Source organism: Macrotis lagotis, chromosome 2 (assembly GCF_037893015.1).
Source record: "Macrotis lagotis isolate mMagLag1 chromosome 2, bilby.v1.9.chrom.fasta, whole genome shotgun sequence".
NCBI lineage: Eukaryota > Metazoa > Chordata > Mammalia > Peramelemorphia > Peramelidae > Macrotis > Macrotis lagotis.
Window position 1 is genome coordinate 332,580,125 of NC_133659.1, and position 19,686 is coordinate 332,599,810.

Here is a 19,686-nt window from a genome sequence, read left to right on the forward strand (position 1 = left end):
CCATCGGGGCGAAGTGACTTGCCCAGGGTCACACAGCTGGGCAGGGCCAAGTGTCTGAAGCTGGATTTGAACTCAGGTCCTGGTGCTCTGCCCCCTGCCATTCTCTACAATGGATCTAGCCTCCCCGCTGAGCGCGTTTTCTGCTTCTTTCCCAAGAAACCTGGGGGATTCCCAGAGGAGGGGCGCTAGCCGGAGCCGGGCAGGCCCCCTCCCCTCCCCTCCCGCTCCGAGGTCCGGGGTCCGCGCCCGGGGCGCCCCGTGGGGTCGGGCCGCGCCGCTGGGCGGGCGAGGCGGCCGGGGGGGCGGAGCTCCCGCCAGGTGAGGCGGGCCCCGCCCGGCCCGCCCCGCGGTGCGCGCCCAGGTGCGCGGCGGCCCCTGGGCCGGGCAGTCCCGGCAGCCGCGGCCCGGCCTCGCCTCGCCTCGCCTCGCGCCCCGGCCCGGCCCGGCCCGCCTCGCGCCCCGGCCCGGCCCGCCCGGCCCGGCCCGGCCGGCCCGCCATGGCCGAGTCCCAGCTGGGCTGCCTGGACGAGGCGCACGTGAACGAGAGGCTGACGGAGGCGCAGGCCGCCTTCCACTACTGCGAGCGGCGGCGCGCGGCGCTGGAGGCGCTGCTGGCCGCGGGGGAGCGCGCCTACCTGCAGCGCCTGGCCCGCGAGCGGCTGCGCGGCTTCCTGGCCGGGCCCGAGCGCGAGGCGCTGCGCGCGGCCTGGCGCCCCTACCGGGCCCCGGAGCCCGCGCGCCGCCGGCCCCAGGCCCGGGCCGCCGCCGCCGCCGAGCCGCCGGCCGCCTCGCTGGCCTACTGGCCCGACCGCTCCGACACCGAGGTGCCCCCGCTGGACCTGGGCTGGGCCGACGCCGGCCGCTCCCGGGGCGCCGGCCGCCTGGCGCTCTTCACGCACCCCCCGAAGGAGGAGGCGGCGCCGCGCCTCAAGGAGGTGGTGCGCACCATGATCCAGCAGGCCCAGAAGGTAGGGCGCCCCCGGCCCGAGCCGAGGGGGAGGGCAGCCGCGGGCGGCCGCCGGGGGGCCCGGCTTGTGCCGCGGCGGGGCCCCGCGTCTCCCCGATGCCCGGGGGCCTTGGCGACCCTGCCGGGCTGGACGTAACCGGACCCCCCTCCCTCCCCCCCACTTCTGCCTCACCTGCTCCGGGTGGGCAGAGCCCCACCCCGGGCCGCTGTGCCCTGTGGCCGAGGGCAGGCTGAGCTGGGAAGCCAGCTGTGGGGGGAGGGGGCCGCTTCTGGTCCGAAGGCTGCCGAGGGTCGGGGCACGGGCTGCTCTTGCCCCGCCACGGGGATCCACCCCGGCCCAGGCCCAGTGACCTGTGGACTTAGCCAGGCTTTCAGGGGAGAAGACCTTGGGAAAAGGCAGGCAGGTGGGGCCCTCGGGGGAATGACCTTTGCCCCCTCTGGGAAGGAAAAGGGGTGAGCTCTGGCCTTGCCACTCAGGGCACCTGCCCAGGATGGACCTGGACCCATTCGCTGTGCTTGGGGTGGCAGTCTTAATTAACTCTTCACTGTCCAGGCAGCTGCTCGGAGGCTTCCTTTTTTGGGGGTTGCATTTACTGCTCCCCCCAACACATATACATTTCTACAGACAGACCTTGGGTTGGAAAGGACTTGAGACATCATGGACTCTGATTCCTTTATTTGCTAGATGCAGAAATTTGATATTAGGGTCCTGGTCCTCACACTTCCAAGCCCAGCATTCCTTTTCATCTTTCACTCTTCCAAGCAAGTCTGACCCTGTCACTCCCTTACTCTATAAACTCCCATAGTTCCCTATTACCTCTATAGTTAAACTATTTCTTTCCCATTCACTTGGCTCCAACCTCCCCTTCCAGCCTTCTTACAAATTCCTCTTCTCCTTGTGCACCACAGTCTACATTTTGGGGGTTCCTCAGACCAACTCGTGCCTTTTCCCCAGATTGGCTTTCATTCCTGAAATATATACTCCCTCCTCTCCTGCACCTTTGGGAATTCCTAGCTTTCTTCCAGAGTGATCCCTGCATAAAGCCTTTTCCTAGTCCTTCCCCCCCCCTTACCTTGTAAACAACTTGTATCTGTCTTTTTCACTTTTTTTCAAGGTAATGGGGTTAAGTGACTTGCCCAAGGTCACATAGTTAATATTAAGTGTCTGAGGTCAGATTTGAACTCAGATCCTCCTGACTCCAGGGCTGGTTCTACACCATCTAGCTACCCCTCATATCTATCTTATATATGACATGCAATCTCTCCTCCTGTGATGAGAACTTGAAAGGGAGGATGAATTCATTTTTTTGTCTTTGTGTCTATGCTGGAGATAATGTGATTTCATTGGGATAGAGATGATGAGGAGGATAATAATGCTTGCCCTTTGTTCTTTTTTTTTTTTTTGCAAGGCAAATGGGGTTAAGTGGCTTGCCCAAAGCCACACAGCTAGGTCATTATTAAGTGTCTGAGGTCGAATTTGAACTCAGGAACTCCTGACTCCAGGGCCCGTGCTCTATCCACTTCGCCACCTAGCCACCCCTTGCCCTTTGTTCTTGAAGAAGACCATGATATATCCATGAGGTCATACCATGACAAGCACATGAATTGAATTTGAGCAAGGGGGGCTGTGCTAAGTCATCAGCCTCATTTTCTCCTCCTGAGCCATCTGGATCCAGTGGCCAGATAGGAATCTGGCGGACTGGAGATGCAAGGAACAGGGTTAAATGACTTGCCCATGGTCACACAGCTAGTTAAGTATCAGAGACTGGATTCAAACTTCCATCCTCCTGACTCCAAGGCCATGCTCTATCCAAAGCACCAACTATCTGGGATAAAGAACTCTCAGATAGAAAAATCATCTTAGAGAGTTATTTGGAGAGAGCTCCTTGGGTCACAGAGAGAGAGAGAGAGTGTGTGTGTGTGTTAGAGACTGTCCTGAGAACTATGCCTCTCCATGTCTGAGAACAGTTTTTTCCCTTGAACTTAGAGGGGGGTGGAGGGCTTGGGAAAGCTCCTCTAGGTCAAGAACAGAGATGACATTGGCACCAAGCCAGCCTTGAGCTAGTTGGGTCTGGTCTTCATGGATTGTGTATTTACCAGGCCATGAACCAGGTCTAGGGTGCCGTGAGAAGATGGCACCAAGTCGGGAATTTAGTTCAGTTCAACACCAGTGCCAGGGCAGGGATGCCAATTCTTTATATTTATTTTTTTGTTTAGCATTTTTATTTCTTTTTTTATTTTTTGCCCCTGGTTACATGCAAAAACATGTTTCAAATTCACTGCCAAAACCTTGATTTCCAAATTCTCTCTCTTCCTCCCACTTCACTCCCCCTCATTGAAAAAGCAAGTTATTTGATATAGTTTAAAAACGTGTAGGCATGAAAAACATTACCACAATAATCATGTTGTAAAAGTAAACATAATTCCCACCCCACTCCCACCAAAAAAAAAAAAGGAGAAATCTCAAGGTAAAATAAAGTGGAAAAAGAATGTATTTCACTCCGTATTCAGATACCAACTCTGACTTTGGGATGGAGAGTATTCTTTATCATAAGTTCTTCAGAATAGTCAGCACTGCTGAGAAAAGGTAGGTCATTCACAGCTGATCATCCTACAATATTGCTGTTACCTTGTATAAGGTACATTTCTCATTGTATCTGTTCATGTAAATGTTTACTGAGAGCATCCTGCTCATTATTTCCCACAACAGAATAGCATTTCATCTCAGTCACATACCACAGTTTGTTTGACCATTCCCCAACTGATGGGCATCCTCTCAATCTCCAGCTCCCTGCCATCAAAAATGAGCTGCAATAAATATCCCTATACATAAAGGTTCTTTTCTAGGGGCACTGATTCTGGAAGGAGGAGGAAAGCATAGGACTCATTCTACTGTTGGTTAAAAACAGTTGCACATTCACTAGATTATTTGTTTCTGAGGGGAGGGAGTTGGGAAGGGAGGATGGAAGAAAATTGTGTCACTTATAAATATGCAACCAAGTATAAATAAATATGTAACAAATGAGTTGAAAAACTTTCATATCATGTAATTGGAAAAATAAAATATTAATTAAGAATACAGTTACAATAGAAATAGACAAAAGTGTCAGCTCATCTCCCATCAGGAGACTGAGATATAAGCTGTGGCATGGGGGAAAGAGCAGTCCATAGAACCAGATGATCCAAAAATCAGTTCCGAATTTTCCACTTACTAGAGGGATGACTCTGGGCAAGTCACTTCCCTTTTCAGTGCCCTCATCTGTAAAATGAAAGAATTGGACTGGAATGATCTCCAGGTCTTTTCCATCACCAAATACTCCTCAATTCAACATGGGTTCAATGCTTATTCTACCAAATCTGCCAACTGGGAGCTCTCTGTACTTTCTACTCTGCCATTCTTCCCTCTGGGGGTTTCCCAGTTATTCAACTGAGCTATTCCTTCTTCCTCTTCACTTGGGGGAAGGGAGTTGCTTGTCTTCATTGTTCCAGCTACTGTAGGGCTGAATATGAGGATGGGGTGGGGTGGTTCAGCATTCCTCCAGTTCTGCCAGACTGAGAGTATCCTTGGCAGCAGTGGTGAAAGGTAAAGGCGAGGGATGAGGCACTGAAAGACTGAGCAGTGGAGCAGAAGGATTTAGGCCTTATTACCAAACTCTTTACCTTTTCCCTACCTAACCACTGCCATTAGGAGATAAGACCATTGTCCTTTCTCCAAGGGAAGGCAGAAGAGATAAGTTTTGAGCTAGTCACTGAGGTCTAGGTAGGGTTGGTGAGGGAATGTGGAAAGACACCCCTCTTTCCCCTTTATAAGCATCATCATAAGCTTGTACAGTCAGGGAATTTAAGATGACAATAGACAAGATAGGTTAAGAGGTTAAGGAGAAGACTCATCTGGATGACTCATCCTTTCTTCTACCAAAAGTTTGATAAAGCCAAAAAGATAATTTTTTTATGAATCAATGTAAAGTCCTGCACTTGGGTTCAAAAAATCAACTACCTAAGTATAAGATAGGGGAAGATGTGTGTAGAACTCCATTGATGTGAAAAAGACTTTGGTTTAGTAGTGTTAGAAATCAAATGGGACCCTATAATGTAAGCCCCATAATAAATTAACCTAGGCTCTTCCTTTTCCCTTTCCATACCACCTTTTCATGACTTATAGTTCATACAATGATTTATACATATTCATCCCCATAGCAATCCTATGAAGCAATTAGCTGGAAGTCACTTAGTTCAATCCCTTCATTTTACAGATGAGGAAACTGAGGCACAGAGTAGTTAAGTCACTTGTCCATAGCCATACAAATACTCAGATTTGAACACAGGTCTTCCTGACTTCAGGCCCATTATTCCTTCTGACTCTCAGCAGCCTAAAATTAAATGGCTTTGCCTAAAATCACATAGGTAGGAAAAATAAGAGTCCCACTGGCTAGATTATATCTGGAGTATTGTAATCAATTCTAGGAGCCACATTTAAAGGAGTACATGGGTGAATTGGAAAAGGATGAAGAGCATATCAAGTGGACTTGAATTTACATCCTTTTAAGAATGATTGAGGATACAAAAGATGGCTAGCATGAACAAAAGAGGGATTAGTAGGAGGTGTGCTTTCCATCTTCTTATAACTGAAGGATTCTCCTAGAGAGGAGAGTTTAGATATATTCCCTCTGACCCCAGAGGGCAGACAATTACAGGTGAAAATTACAGAGAGGAAGATTTGATCAAAGGAATTTTCTAGCAAGCAGAACTTCCCCCCAGTAAATGTGATGAGTGAGCTTCTTGTGAATGGAGTGATTCAAGCAGAATGGCTACTTGAATATCTGGGCGGTTGTGGAGGGGATCTGGTCAGATTGGGGCTAGATAATGTCCACTCCAGGATTAACATGGGTCACCAGAGATTTCTCTGCTCATTTTGGCCAATAGGTCTCTCTATCCATCAGATTACAGAAGTTCTGAACTGAGAGAATCCCCAACTCAAAACTTGAATTGAAGATGGCTGACTATTGTGGACTCCACTGAGTCTTTTCTTTTCCAGGATAAATACAGCCTTCCTGCCCTTCTGCCTTTGGGTGGCCTAATTTCTGGGGGCTGACTGGATAGAGTACTGGACTTAGACATAAGAAGACCTTGGTGTGACTTCTGTCTCAGATATTTTGAAGCTCTTGGACCTGAGCAAACTGATTAACCTTCCTAAGGTTCCCCATCTGTAAAATAAAGGAGTTGAACTAGGTGGCTCCTAGGGGCCCCTTCCAGGCTTAAATCTGGGATCCTGCATAGTTCCAGTGTAGATGGGATATTTTTTTTGACTGAGGTAGTGCTGTCTGGGGAGACTGGGGAAGAGATAGTTGCAAATGGTTCACCTCCCCGTGGGCTGGGATGACTCATGATTTTATAGAGCTTTTATGGTTTAAAAGAGAAAGGCAGCCTCTTATAGTGGACTGTGAACTGGCCTTGGAACCTGGCAGACCTGATGGGGCCTGCCTGGCTGGGTGACCCTGGGCAAGTCCTTTCACTTCTCACCGCCACAGGCAACTCCCAAAGACTGCACATCCCAAACTGGTGCTGATCTGCTTTTCTAGAAGAAGTTTCTCCATCTGGAGGTTGCTCAACCTCTTTGTAATTTTTTTTAAAAATCTTGGAAGTAGAGAATACATGTATATTTATCCCCATTTCTATTAAAATAGAAATAGGTTCAGAGAGTGGAAAGTAATCCAGAGTCACAAAATGGTTTGTTTGCTCTTTGTACTTGAACTGTTGCTATCAGTGGTGGCTGATTAAAAAGTGTGGGCTGGTAAACTCTTTGCAAGGCCAGTGAAATGGAACAAAGCAGCTGGAACAGATTCCAAGTCTGGGTTCTAAAGTTCTAGAACTTCAAAATGGAATATTGAACAATGCAGGCTAGAAGTATTCTTGGAAATCAGGGAGTCCAACCTCTTCATTTTATAAATGAGGAGCCTGAGGCTGAAAGTGTTAATAAATAAATTATTCCTGGTCATATAACTAGTAAACAGCAAAATGAGGATTTGAACTCAAGGCTCCAAACTCCAGATCCAGGACCAAGTTATATAAAGCTCCAACCTGTAGTAGGTGGTAGATCCCAGATTTGAATTTTCGGACACCAGTTGACTCTTAACCATTCACCCCCCCCCTTCTCTCTCTCTCTCTCTCTCTCTCTCTCTCTCTCTCTCCCCCCCCCCTTTAAGATTTTTGCAAGGCAATGAGGTTAAGTGACTTGCCCAAGGTCACACAGCTAGGTCATTAGTAAGTGTCTGAGGTCGGATTTGAACTCAGGTCCTCCTGACTCCAGGGCCGGTGCTCCAGACACTGCTCCACCTAGCTGCCCCCACATATTTCTCTTAAGAGAAGTCACTCACCCCCATCTGGCTCTAGTTGAGGGTGTACCCCCCAATAGGCTATAAGCACAATGAGGGTAGTCACTATGTTTTAGTCTTTGTTGTTCAGTTGTTTTCCATCCAGGATTCTGTATGTCTATATTAACCCAATATAAGTCACCAGAAATTTCTTTGCTCACTCTGGCAGTCATTGACTCTTCTATCCATCAAATTACAGAATTTCTAACTCTTCATGACCCCATTTAGGGATTTCCTGCCAGGGATACTGGAATGGTTTGCCAATTCCTTCTCTAGCTCACTTAATAGGTGAGGAAACTAAGGCAAGAAGATACAATACCCTCCCCCCAGAGAATTCAGGTTATATCCAAGAGTAAGTTTTAGTCCTAGAAATCAAACTGGAAGAGATTCCTTAGGGAAGAAAGAGAACAAACCTTTACTAAGTGCCTACTCTGTTATACTTATAGTATCTCATTTGAGCCACTAACCCCCTCATTTTACAAAAAGAGAAACTGAGGCCTCCAGTAAGTGTTGCTGATGGGCCAGCATGGTCCCACCTTGAGCTAAAACTTCCAGATAATCAGAGATACTCAGGAGTGGAATGTGCAGGGATTGGAGGAAAGCTTAGCCTAAGATCTTCAGTCATTGTCTTGGAGATTCTTTTATTGGGTGGTTGAAGAGACCTTTAAAATAGAGAGATTCAGGCTGGTCCAGATGGCCTCTGAGATCACTGCTGACCCAGAGACCATGACTTTTGTCTGTGCTTTTGGAGGAAAGAGAGGATGTGTGAAGATAACCTAGAGGCTCTAGTGTGAAAGTCCAGGTTCCCCTGTTGCTGAGCCTGGAGGCCTTGGGCCAGTGCCAGAGAATAATTGACCTAAAGGGAGAAGCTGACAGGACCATTCCTGAGGGCCAAGGGGAGGCCAGCCAGAAGGAAGCCCCAAGACCTGGGGGGTGAGATTTAGATAACTAGAGGATTCTGTATCCAGTCACCATCAGTGATGTACAAGAGCAGAATGGGAATCCAACCAGGACCTTCCTTTTGGTGCCCTGGACTATAGAGAATGAATTCTTTAGAATCTCTCCAGAGGTGATTTAGAAACTCCAGTTTAAATGCTGGCTTTGCCACTTTTGCTGCCAAAATGACTTTGGGCAAGCTGATCTACTCCCTAGGGTCTTAGCTTCTTCTATAAAATGGGAGAGGGAGACAACACAGCCTCTGTGAATCCCCTCTGGCCCCCAGCCTGTGAGCCTCAGGTTGAGTGATGATGGATGGATAAGTTATGATGGATAAGTCATATTCCCTTCTATAAATTTCCCCTCTATAAATTTGACAAGATAGCTCCTGAGATCCCTTTTGGCTCTCGAGACTGTGGCTTGGGTCTCCAAGAATTCCAGAGCCTCCTGTGCTTGACTCTGGGAGCTCATGGATGACGAAGTCTTCTCCAGCCAGGTAACCCTTGGTTATGAATGTTTAGTCTTGCCTAAATCTACTGGCAGGACTCTGGTCTTCTGGGTGTCTTCCTTTCCCTCTACTGGCATTACATGGATTTTGTCCAAACATGTGGATTGACCACCCATTATTCCAAACTCTTGATCCATCTCCACACCTGCCATGTGCCAGTTAAGGACAGAGCACTGGACTTGGAATCAGGAAGATTCATCTTTATGGGTTCAAATGGGACTTCAAATATGTATATTTACTAGTTGTGTGACCCTGGGCAAGTCATTTAACCTTGAGCAAGTTAACTTTAATCATTTCTCAGTTTCCTCATCTGTAAAATGAACTGAAAGAAATGTCAAACTCCCAAAATGGGGTCACGAAATGATTGAACAAGAAGAAGAATGGACCAGGTGCTGAGTTTACAAATTAAAACATTAAGTATTCTCTACCCTCAAGGAATTTCTGTTCTGTGAGAGGAAACATGTACACGTATAAATCTAGACAAAATATAGACAGTGTAGTTTGGGGAAGAGGAGGCAGGAGCTACTGCTGTGGGGGTTAGGAAAGGATCTCGTTCAAGGTAGCTTTGGGCAGAGCTTTGAAGGAAGCTAGGCATTCCAAGAATCGGAGGTAAGGAAGGGTTCACCTTCCAGGAATGGGGGCAAGAATGGCACATGAAAGGAAGGAGGGAGGGTTGAAAGGAAGGAATTGTTTTGTTTTATTTTTTCCCAATTACATGGAAAGATAGTTTTCAACATTCATTTTTATAAGATTTTAAGTTGCGAAGTTTTCTCTCAGCAAGCAATTTGATTTATCATATATGCACATATCATACGTTAAACATATTTCCACATTAGTTGTGTTGTGAAAAAATAAGAACAAAAAAGGAAACCCTGAGAAAAAAAAACAAAAATGAAAATGGTATGCTTTGATCTGCATTCATAATCCATAGTTCTTTCTCTGGATGTGGGTGGCATTTTCCTTCATGAGTCTTTTGGAATCGTCTTTGATCACTGTATTGCTGAGAAGAGCTAAGACTATTGTAGTTGATCATCACACAGTGTTACTATGTACAATGTTCTGGTTCTGCTCACTTCACTCAGCATCAGTTCAGCTTGCCAGGTTTTTCAGAAAACCTGCTTATCATTTCTTATAGAAAAAAATAATGTTCCATTACATTCATATACATCAGCTTATTTGGCCAGTTTCCAGTGGCAGGCATCCCCTCTACTTCCCTTTCTTTGTTACCACAAAAAGAATTGCTATAAATATTTTTGTACAAATAGGTCCTTTTTAAAGATCTCTGGGGGATATAGACCTAGTAATGGTATTGCTTGATCAAAGGGTATGGCACAGTATTACAGCCCTTTGGGCATAAATTCTAAATTGTTCTCTAGAATGGTTGGATCAGCTAATGACTCCACCAATATTTGTACATTAGCCTCCCAGTTTTCTCATATCTCTTCCAACATTGATCATTTTCATTTTTTGTCATTTTAGTCTGATAAGTATGAGGTGATACCTCAGAGTTGTTTTAATTTGCCTTTCTCTAATCAATAGTGATTTTTTGTAATGCTATTTTGTTTTTCAATTACATGCAAAGATAGTTTCCAACATTCAGCTTTTTGTAAGTTTTTTTTAAATTCCATATTGTCCTACCTCCCTCCTTTCCCTCCCTCCTTCCCATGATGAGTAATCTGATACAGATTTTACATGTATAATCACGTTTAACATATTTCCATATTAGTCATCATGTGAAAGAAGGATCAGGACTAAAGGGAAACCATGATAAAAAAAGGAATAAAAACATAAAAACAAATGTGAAAATGGTATGCTTTGGTCTGCATTCAGACTCTACAGTTTTTTCTCTGGTTATGGATGGCATATCCATCAGAAGGTTTTTAGAATTGTCCTTGGTCATTGAACTGCTGAGAGAAGCTAAGTCCATAGAAGTTGATCATCTCACAGTGTTGCTGTTATTATGTTTAATGTTCTCCTGGTTCTGCTTCATTTCATTCTGCATTGGTTTGTGCAAGCCTTTCCAGGTTTTCCTGAAGTCTTGCCTGCTCAGGATTTCTGTTTTTTTTTCCCTATAATTTACTTATTTTTCCAACTATATGTAAAGACAGTTTTCATCAGTCATTTTTTGGGGTAAGGTTTTAAGTTCCACATTTTTCTCCTTCCCTCCCTTCTTACCTCCTCCCCTAGGCAGCTAGGCCCTGGAGTCAGGAGAACTTGAGTTCAAATCGAGTCTCAGACACTTAATAATTGCCTGTGTGACCCTGGGCGAGTTACTTAACCCCACCACCTTAAATAAATAAAAATTATTAAAAATCTAATATAGGTTATACATATATAACTGAGCTAAACATTTTCATATTAATCATATTGTGAAAGAAGAATCAGAACAAAAGAAAAAATAGAGAAAAACATAAAGCAAATTTTAAAAATTGAAAATAATATATTTTGCTAAGGGAGCAGAACCAAGAGAACATTGTATACATTAACAACAACATTGTGAGATGATCAGCTTTTGATGAATGCAGCTCCTCTCGGCAGTTCAGGGAGCTAGGACAACCAGCCCTAGGAGACAGACTATGGACAGTGCTATCCCCATCCAGAGGAAGAAAAAGAAAACCAAAAGCCCTACAGAATCTGAATATGACATTCACTTTTTAAAAATTTCTCTTATGTATTTCTTTCCAATTTCATGGTTTTCTTTTTTCCCCTTAATTCTAATTCCTCATACCGAAAATGATTAATCTGTAAAAAATGTTAAACACTAATGTGTACGTACTATATTCGCCCGACTGTTTGCCACTGACAGGAGGGGGAGTGGGAAGGAAATTATGTAACTTAAAAATATGCATATGCATATAGATGAATGTTGACAAACTTTTATAACATTTAATTGGAAAAGTAAAATATCAATTAAAAAAAGAAAATAGTATGCGTTGATCTACATTCAGACTCCATAATTCCTTCTCTAGATGAGGATGGTATTTTCCATCCCGAGTCCATTAGAATTATTTTTAATTATTGTACTGCTGAGAAGAGCAAGTCCATCATAATTGATCATCAAATACTGGTTGCTGTTAATGTGTGCTGTGTTCTGGTTCTGCTCACTTCACTCAGTATCAGTTCATGTAAGTCTTTCCAGACTTCTCTGAAGTTCAACTGCTCATGATTTCTTACAGAAAAATAGTACTCCATCACATTCACGTATCACAATTTGTTCAGCCATTTCCCAATTGATGGGCATCCCTTCAATTTTCAATTCTTTGCCACTATGAAAATAGCCATTATAAATATTTTGTACATGTGGGTCCTCTTCCCCTTTCTTATGATCTCTTTGGTATTGCTTAGCAATGGTATTGTCAGTCAAAGGGTATGTACAGTTTTATTGCCCCTAGGCATAGTTCCAAATTGATCTCCAGAATGGTTAGATCAGTTCACAACTCCACCAATTTAACATTAATGTCCCAGTTTTCCTACATTTCCTTGATCATTTTTCTTTTTTTGTCATTTTATTCAGTCTGATATGTATAAGGTGGTGCCTCCAGAATTGTTTTAATTTGTATTTCTCTAATCAATAATAATTCATTTTATATAATTATAGATAGTTTTAATTTCTTCATCTGCAAATTACCTGTTCATATCCTTTGACTTACTTATCAATTCAGGAATGGTTTGTATTCCTAAAAGTTTGATAGTTCTTTTTACATTTTAGAAATGAGTTCTTTATCAGAAACACTAGCCGTGAAAAATGTTTCCCAGCTTTCTGCATTCCTTCTAATCATTGTTGGATTGGTTTTATTTTTGTAAAATCTTTTTGATATAATCAAACTTAGCCATTTTGCATTTTGTAATGTTGTTTATCTTGTTTGGTCATAAACTCCTTTCTCCATAGAGTCAACAGATAAACTATTCCTTGTTCTCCTAACTGGCTTATGGTATCACCTCCCGTCCCCACTTAGACCTTATCTTGGTTTAGGGTGAAAGGTTGGTCTATTCTTAGGTTTTTCCATTTCTATTTTCCAGTTTTCCTAGCAGTTTTTGTCAAAGAGTGAGTTCTTATCCCAGAATCTGGAGTCTTTGGGTTTATTAACAGTAAATGACTATAGTCATTTACTGTTTCTTTTGTACCTAATCTAATGTGCTGACCTATTTCTTAGCCAATACCAGTCAGTTTTGATATCTGCCACTTTATAATATAGTTTTAGCCCTGGTATAACTAAGCCACCTTTCTTTGCATTGTTTTTCTTTAATTCCCTTGATATTCTTGACCTTTTGATCTTTCAGATGAATTTTATCATGACTTTTTCTAGCTCTATAAAATAATTGTTGGTAGTTTGATTGGTTCGACACTGAACAAATAGATTAATTTAGATAGAAATGTCATTTTCCTTTTATTAACTTGGCCTAGCCAAGAGCAGTTGATATTTTCTAGTGGTTTAGATCTGACTTTATTTGTGTGAAAAGTGTTTTATAATTGTGTTCATATAGTTAGAAAGGAATCTCTTTAGGCATGCCTTGGGTCATCAGCACGGCCAACACAGAGATATTGAAGGCCTACACAGTGCTTTATATTCTTTATCTCATTTAACCCCGACTATAGCTTTGTGAATGAAGGATATCAGGTACTACAGTTTTACAGCTGGAGAAACTGAGTCAGGCAGAAGTGAAGTGATTTGCCTAGGATCACACAACTATTAAGTGTCTGAGGCAGTATTTGAACCCAGGTCTTTCCCATCTTCCGTTCACTACCCCAGGCAGACCATTTGTCAGAGACACGGAGCTCTGAAATTCTGTACAGGAGGAAGGAGTGCCTTCCTTTCCCTTGTTTCCCCTCCTTCTACCCAGCCTCATCTTGTCTCTGCTATCTATCTGGGCCCTCTCTCTGGTCACTGAAAGTTTGCTGAGCTCCCATCTACTTCTCTCTGGCCTTCAGTCCACACAGAGACTACCCTAACTTTTCTTCTGCCTCATCCCCCGGGGCAGCTGCTTGGGATGTGGTTGGCCTTCCAGGGAAGGGGAGACAGAGTCCAGACTGTGCTGGGGCCCTCTCTCAATCCTCTGGTGGACCTGGCTAGCCACACAAGCCAGGTAAGGAAGGAGTCCCAAGGGCCCATTCCCCCAGGCTCGGGGCCCAGACATTCTGAGCCCAGGCAGGATTTCCTTTTCCCATGGCCCCTTCTCAGAACTCTGGCAGCCCTCCATCTGCCCATACAATTGAGCTTTTGCTTCTGTCCTATTTATATTGGCAGTGAGGTAACTGACCTCAGGATAAAAGGCTGGGTTCTGAATCCAGAGCAGGGCCTCTAACTTCTAAATCTAAAGTTCTTTCCCCTGGAGTCTCAGACCTGGCTCAGAAAGGCATGATAGGCTAGTCAGGGAGACTTGAATTCAAATCCTGCCTCAGATACTTATTAGCTGTGTGACCCTGAGCAAGTCACTCAACTTCTATCTGCCTCAATTTACTCATCTGTAAAATGAGAATGATAATAGCACCTACTTTCCAGGACTGTTTGTTGTTTATCAGGATCAAATGAGACAATATTTATAAAATGCTTCATATGACTGGAACATAGTAGGCATTTAATACATTCTGGTTTCCTTTCTTCCTAGTTTGTGACCTTAGACAGGTCACTTCCTGGTTACTCCCTTCATTTTAGAGCATGAAAGAGCTGACTCTGGCCTATGCCCTCTCTTCTCTCTGTGGATTCAGTGATCCATTGGCTATGCCAGCCCAGCTACCTTGTGGCTATTACCAGCTGTCTACATCTTGAAATCATCGTGATAGAAAAGAAGTCACTATCTCCACTGCACCCCCTCCCAATTTCCCTTTGTTCTGTTCAGAGCTCCACCATCCTTCTAGTCATGTATTGACAATCCCCCAGTCATCCTTGGCTGTTCTGTTCCAATATATCATGGCCTACCCTTCCCTTCCCTACCATATCCTAACCTAACTAATCCAGCTTATCCTACCCCAACCTAGCCTAACAAATCCCATCCCATGCCGTGCCATGCCGTTCCAGCCCGGCCCAATCTAACCCGGCCTGGCCCAATCTAATCTGTCCTATGCTATCCAGTGTCATCCTGTCCTGTCCTGTCCTGTCATCACACATTTCCTCTATTGGCAGTTAGGTGGTTTACAGCTGGTTAGAGCTCCAGAGGTGGAATCACGAAGATCTGATTTCAAATCCAGCTTCAGTCACTTACTACTTGTGTGACCTTGGGCTTGTCAATTAAATCTCTCTCAGCCTCACTTTCCTCATCTGTAAAATGGGGTGGGGGGGGAACTATTGTTAGGATCTACTGAGATGAGGTTTATAAAGAGTTTTTGCAAGCCTTAAAGTACTAATATATGTTAGCTGTCATTATCACCAACATCAGCCAGCAGCTGAATCTTGTTCATTCTCCCTCTCTGGCCAGATAGCCACCACCATAGGTCAGAACCGGGTTACCTTTTGCCTGGACTACGATCACACTTCTGATTCCAGACCCAGGAATGTCCCCCCATCGTTTCTATAACTGCTGAAATAACCTTCCTGATTATTTCCATATCTCTCACCTGCTCAAAACTCTTCAATAGCTCCCCTTTGATTTACTGAAGTTTAATCTGTGAGATTTAAGACCTGCTGTGACCTGACTCCCACCTGTCTGCCTAGTCTCATCTTGCATTCTTCCCTTACAAATGATACTTTAGTGCCTAACTAGATCACATGAGGTTTCTAAAACTGGGACCATCTGTGTCCTACACTTTTGCATTTGTGCAAGTTATTTCTGAAATGCACCCCTGCTACAAGTGGCTAATCTAAATCAGCAACCCCCCCCACTCAAATCCAATTCTCTTGCTTGGCATGGCATCACCTCCCTGTTGTCATAGTCTTTGAGAATGAAGGATAAAACATCATCATCAAACTGCCAGACCGAGACTGAGATCCTTTACAATCCAGGCTGGCCCACACTTCTCTCCCTTAGCCAGCCAAGGAGTCCTTGATACTTCCTATAATCCCTCTTCCTTTTCTTTGCCCTGATTCTTCCCCATGTGTGGCATAGGATTCCTCACCACTCAAGCATTCTCACCTCCATGCCTTTGCCCTGGCTCTTCCCCATGTCTGGCATACGTTTCTCACCGCTTTGACCAGGTAGAATCTATTGCCCCTTTTCAAGGCTTAGCTCAGAAGCCGTCTCCTGCTAGGGCCTTTCTTGATCATCCCTCCTCCTAGTTCTTAATAATCTACCCACCAAGGAAGGGATTTTGTATTTCTTAAAATGTTTTTATTTATATGTATATACAGATGTATACAAATATATATATGAATATATATGCATATATGTGGCAGATCATGGGTCCTTTTAAGAATTGCTTATGGGATAAATGAAAGGATTCTGAGAATCCCTCTAAGGCAGGGGCTCTTAACCTGAGGTTTGGGAACTTGCTTCTGAAAAATACTTTCATCGTTGTATTTCAATGTCATTGATCTCCTTTCTAGTTTTATGAACTTTGCAAACATGATTTTGAGATGGGGTCTTTAGGCTTCCCACTGACTGCCTCAGAGGGTGAAGACTCACAAAGGGGAAGGAAACCCAGCTCTGTGGGTGAGCTCAGGGCTTACCTCCTCCAGGAAGCCTTCCCCAGACCCCTCCTGGTTGGCTAGTAGGCTTTACTTGTGACTCAAGACTTATGGGTCACCAATATGCCACCCCGCGCCAGAAGTAGAAAATAATCTCCTTAAGGGCACAGGCTCTCAGAGTCTAGTCTGCTTGTTGTTGTCTTCCTTTGTTCTCCAAGATTTGACGTCAGAGAGGTGATGCCATGACAAGCAAGTCAATTAGATTTGAGTAAGAGGGTGCTGAGTCATCAGCCTCGCTTTCTCTTCCAGAACTAACTGGGTCCAGTAGCAAGATATGGCTCAGGATGACTGAAGATGGCCCTGGATGCAAGGCAATCAGGGTTAAGTGACTTACCCAAGGTCACACAACTAGGAAATCTTCTAGGTCACATTTGAACTCAGGTTCTCCTGTCTCCAGGGCTCTATCCACTGAACCACCTAGCTGCCCTATTCTGGGAAGAGTAGACTTAATGATTTCTCAATTGAACAGAACTTTTCCCAAGCTTCTTCCCAGAGGCTTGGGCACCCTGGGGATTGTGGGTTGGTCCTTACAGCAGGTATTTAATTATGTCTCATTAGTGAAACAATCTGACATGATGCCAAACAGATGGGAACCTGTTGCTGACAAGGCTTGGATCACCCTCTCCCCCCAAGACATCTGGCAAAGCCGGGGCAGCCCACCATTCCCGGGAAGAGAGGGGCAGGATACTCAGCTCAGAGGCCTCCGGCTCTGATGGCGGGGATAGTACCTGCCAAAACTGGAACAGGGGTATCCTCACAGGGATCCTCCTTGTTCTCCAGTTGAAGAAAACAAAGCCCAAGGAAGTCAATTGACTTCTTCAAGGTAACAGTTAGAGACCAGATTTAGGACTGGAATCTGAGTTTCTTTGCTCATAATCTTTCCTATCTCAGGTTCACATCTATTATCTCACAGTCTATGAGAACTGAAAAGTGGATCTCAGTAGCCATCTTGTTCAATCCATAAATGAAAGCAATCTCTTCTATAATATGTCTGACATAGAGAGTCATCCAGTCTTTTCTTTGGGTACCTCCAAGGATGGGGAGCTCACCATCTCAAGCTGGAACAGCTGGATTGTTAAGAAACATGGAGATAAACACTTCCTTTGCCTTCTGGCCCTCCTCTATACCCCAATCCTTTGGATCCTCCAAGACCATTGTCATCCCCTTTCCAGTATCATATACTTCCAACCCTGCCCCTTCTTGGTCTTCTCTTCTCCAGGAGCATTTCCTACAAGCAGTAATTGAATTCTCATGAAAACCCTTCAAAGTAGTCAAGGCAGAGGTTGTTAATTCATATTTTTCTGATGAAGAAAGAGAGGAGGGAAATGAGGTATCCAGGATCATATAGTACATTAATTGGCAAAGGCAAGATTTGAACCCAGCTCATCCGGCATTCTTGGGCCATGATTTTCTCCTGCACTTATATCCTGGGAGTGACTGAAGCTCAGCATTTCCCAAAGGCCAGAAGCCTTCCTTTCCCCTCCCCTACAGTGGCCCATCTTGCTTGACCTGGCCATTTCTTTCTCTCCTCTGCTTCCAACATAATGCCATTCCGTTTCTCAGAAAAATAGGATGAAACAGGATATGAAAGTAAATCAAATGATATAGCACCAACTGAGGCTTAGCTTTGTTCTCCTCCCACCCCATCCCTCCAAGATGTAAGATTGTAGAACTGAGACATTCATCAGTTCATTCAAAGTTTTCCCTAAAGTGCAGGTTCAACCATGTCACTCCCCCACTCAATTAACTCCAATGACTCCCTGTTGCCTCCAAGATCAAATACAAAATTCTCTGTTGGTTTTTCAAAGCCCTTAATTGGGAGTAGCTCCCCCCCCTTCTATTCTTCTTATACCTCACTCCCCTACATGTCCTCTTTGATCCAGTAACCGCCCTCTTGGATGTTCCATGAAGAAACTCCTCCATCTCCAGCTGTTCTCTGGCTGTCCTCCATTCTTGGAATGCTCTCCCTTCTCAGCTCCAATTACTAGCCTCCCAGGCTCCCTTTAAGTCCCAACTAAAATCCCACATTTTACATTGAAGATTTCTCCAATCCTTCCTTCTTTCTGTAAATAATTTCCCATTTATCCTGCCTTTAGCTTGTTTGTACTGATCTGTTTGTCTCTCCATTAGACCATAGGCTGCTTGAGGGCAGACATTCTCCTTTGCCTCTTTCCGCGTCTTCCACATTTAGCATTGTAGTCTGCAACATGGTAATGTTTGTTGATTGCTTGAATAGGATTGCTTGAATAGGCCAATCAACTTGAAATATAGTGGAGAGAGCCCTGATCTTAGGGCAGTAGACTTTAATTTCAATACTGACTTTCTACTTACTACCTATGTGTCTTGGGGGGGGGGGGGGCAGCCAGGTGGTGCAGTGGATAGAGCACCAGCCCTGGAGTCAGAAGGACCTAAGTTCAAATCCAGCCTTAGACTTGATACTTATAAGAAGTATGACCTTGGGCAAGTCACTTCACCCTCATTGCCTTACATCTAAGTCATCTCTATCATCTTCATTCATATCTGGACACTGGACCCAGATGGCTCTAGAGGAGAAAGTGAGGCCGGTGACTTTGCACAGCCCTGCCTCACTCAAATCCAGTTCACTTGCTTATCATGACATCACCTCCATGATGTTGTGTTTCTTAAGAACAAAAGACAGACATCACCATGTGTCTTAGGTCAGTTTACCCACCTGTAAAATAAGGGTGTTGGTCATGGTGGTCTTGAATTGAAAGAACTGTAGGAAAATAAAGTGAACTCCTTTTAGTCATTTATCCTGTGATTCTGGATGACTAGAACAATGTCAGAAAGATTATGGGGTGAAGGGGAAAAGAGAAAATATATATTTCTCTCTTCTTTCCAGAGGTGGAAGCCTCTGAGTGTCAAAGCACTGTCAGACTAAGTTAATATGTTGAATTTTGCTGATGTGTCTTTTCTTCTCTTCCCTTTTCATTTTTTGTCACAAGAGATGGCTCCCTGGATTGTGGGAGGGAGGGAAAAGAGAATACATCTGGAAATGAAGGGGATAGGTATTCAAAAGCAATTGGTAAAAATTAAAATTAAAAAAGATTATGATGTAAATGTTTAATCTCTCCAAAAAAGACATTCTACTTTCAAGTTCTCCCTCACCATCCATGTGTATTCTCTATATGACTATATGTTATTACAGATGAGTCATGAACGACCTGACAGCCCTTCTCTTTGTCAACATTTTTCTTAGCAGTGAGTTAGTTCTCTGATCTAGAATGGAAGAAATGAGTTTCTTCAATAATAATAATAATAATA

The 19,686-nt window shown here is 44.3% G+C and overlaps 1 protein-coding gene across 1 annotated transcript in view; it reads left to right on the top strand.

The window, feature by feature from the left end:
• The first annotated feature begins 497 nt into the window (after positions 1-497).
• FAM83F (family with sequence similarity 83 member F) overlaps positions 498-19,686 on the top strand; it is a 39,855-nt gene continuing 20,666 nt past the window's right edge. The window contains exon 1 of the mRNA XM_074226982.1: positions 498-968. Within this exon, the coding sequence (XP_074083083.1) occupies positions 498-968 (471 nt within the window). The remainder of the gene's footprint in view (positions 969-19,686) is intronic.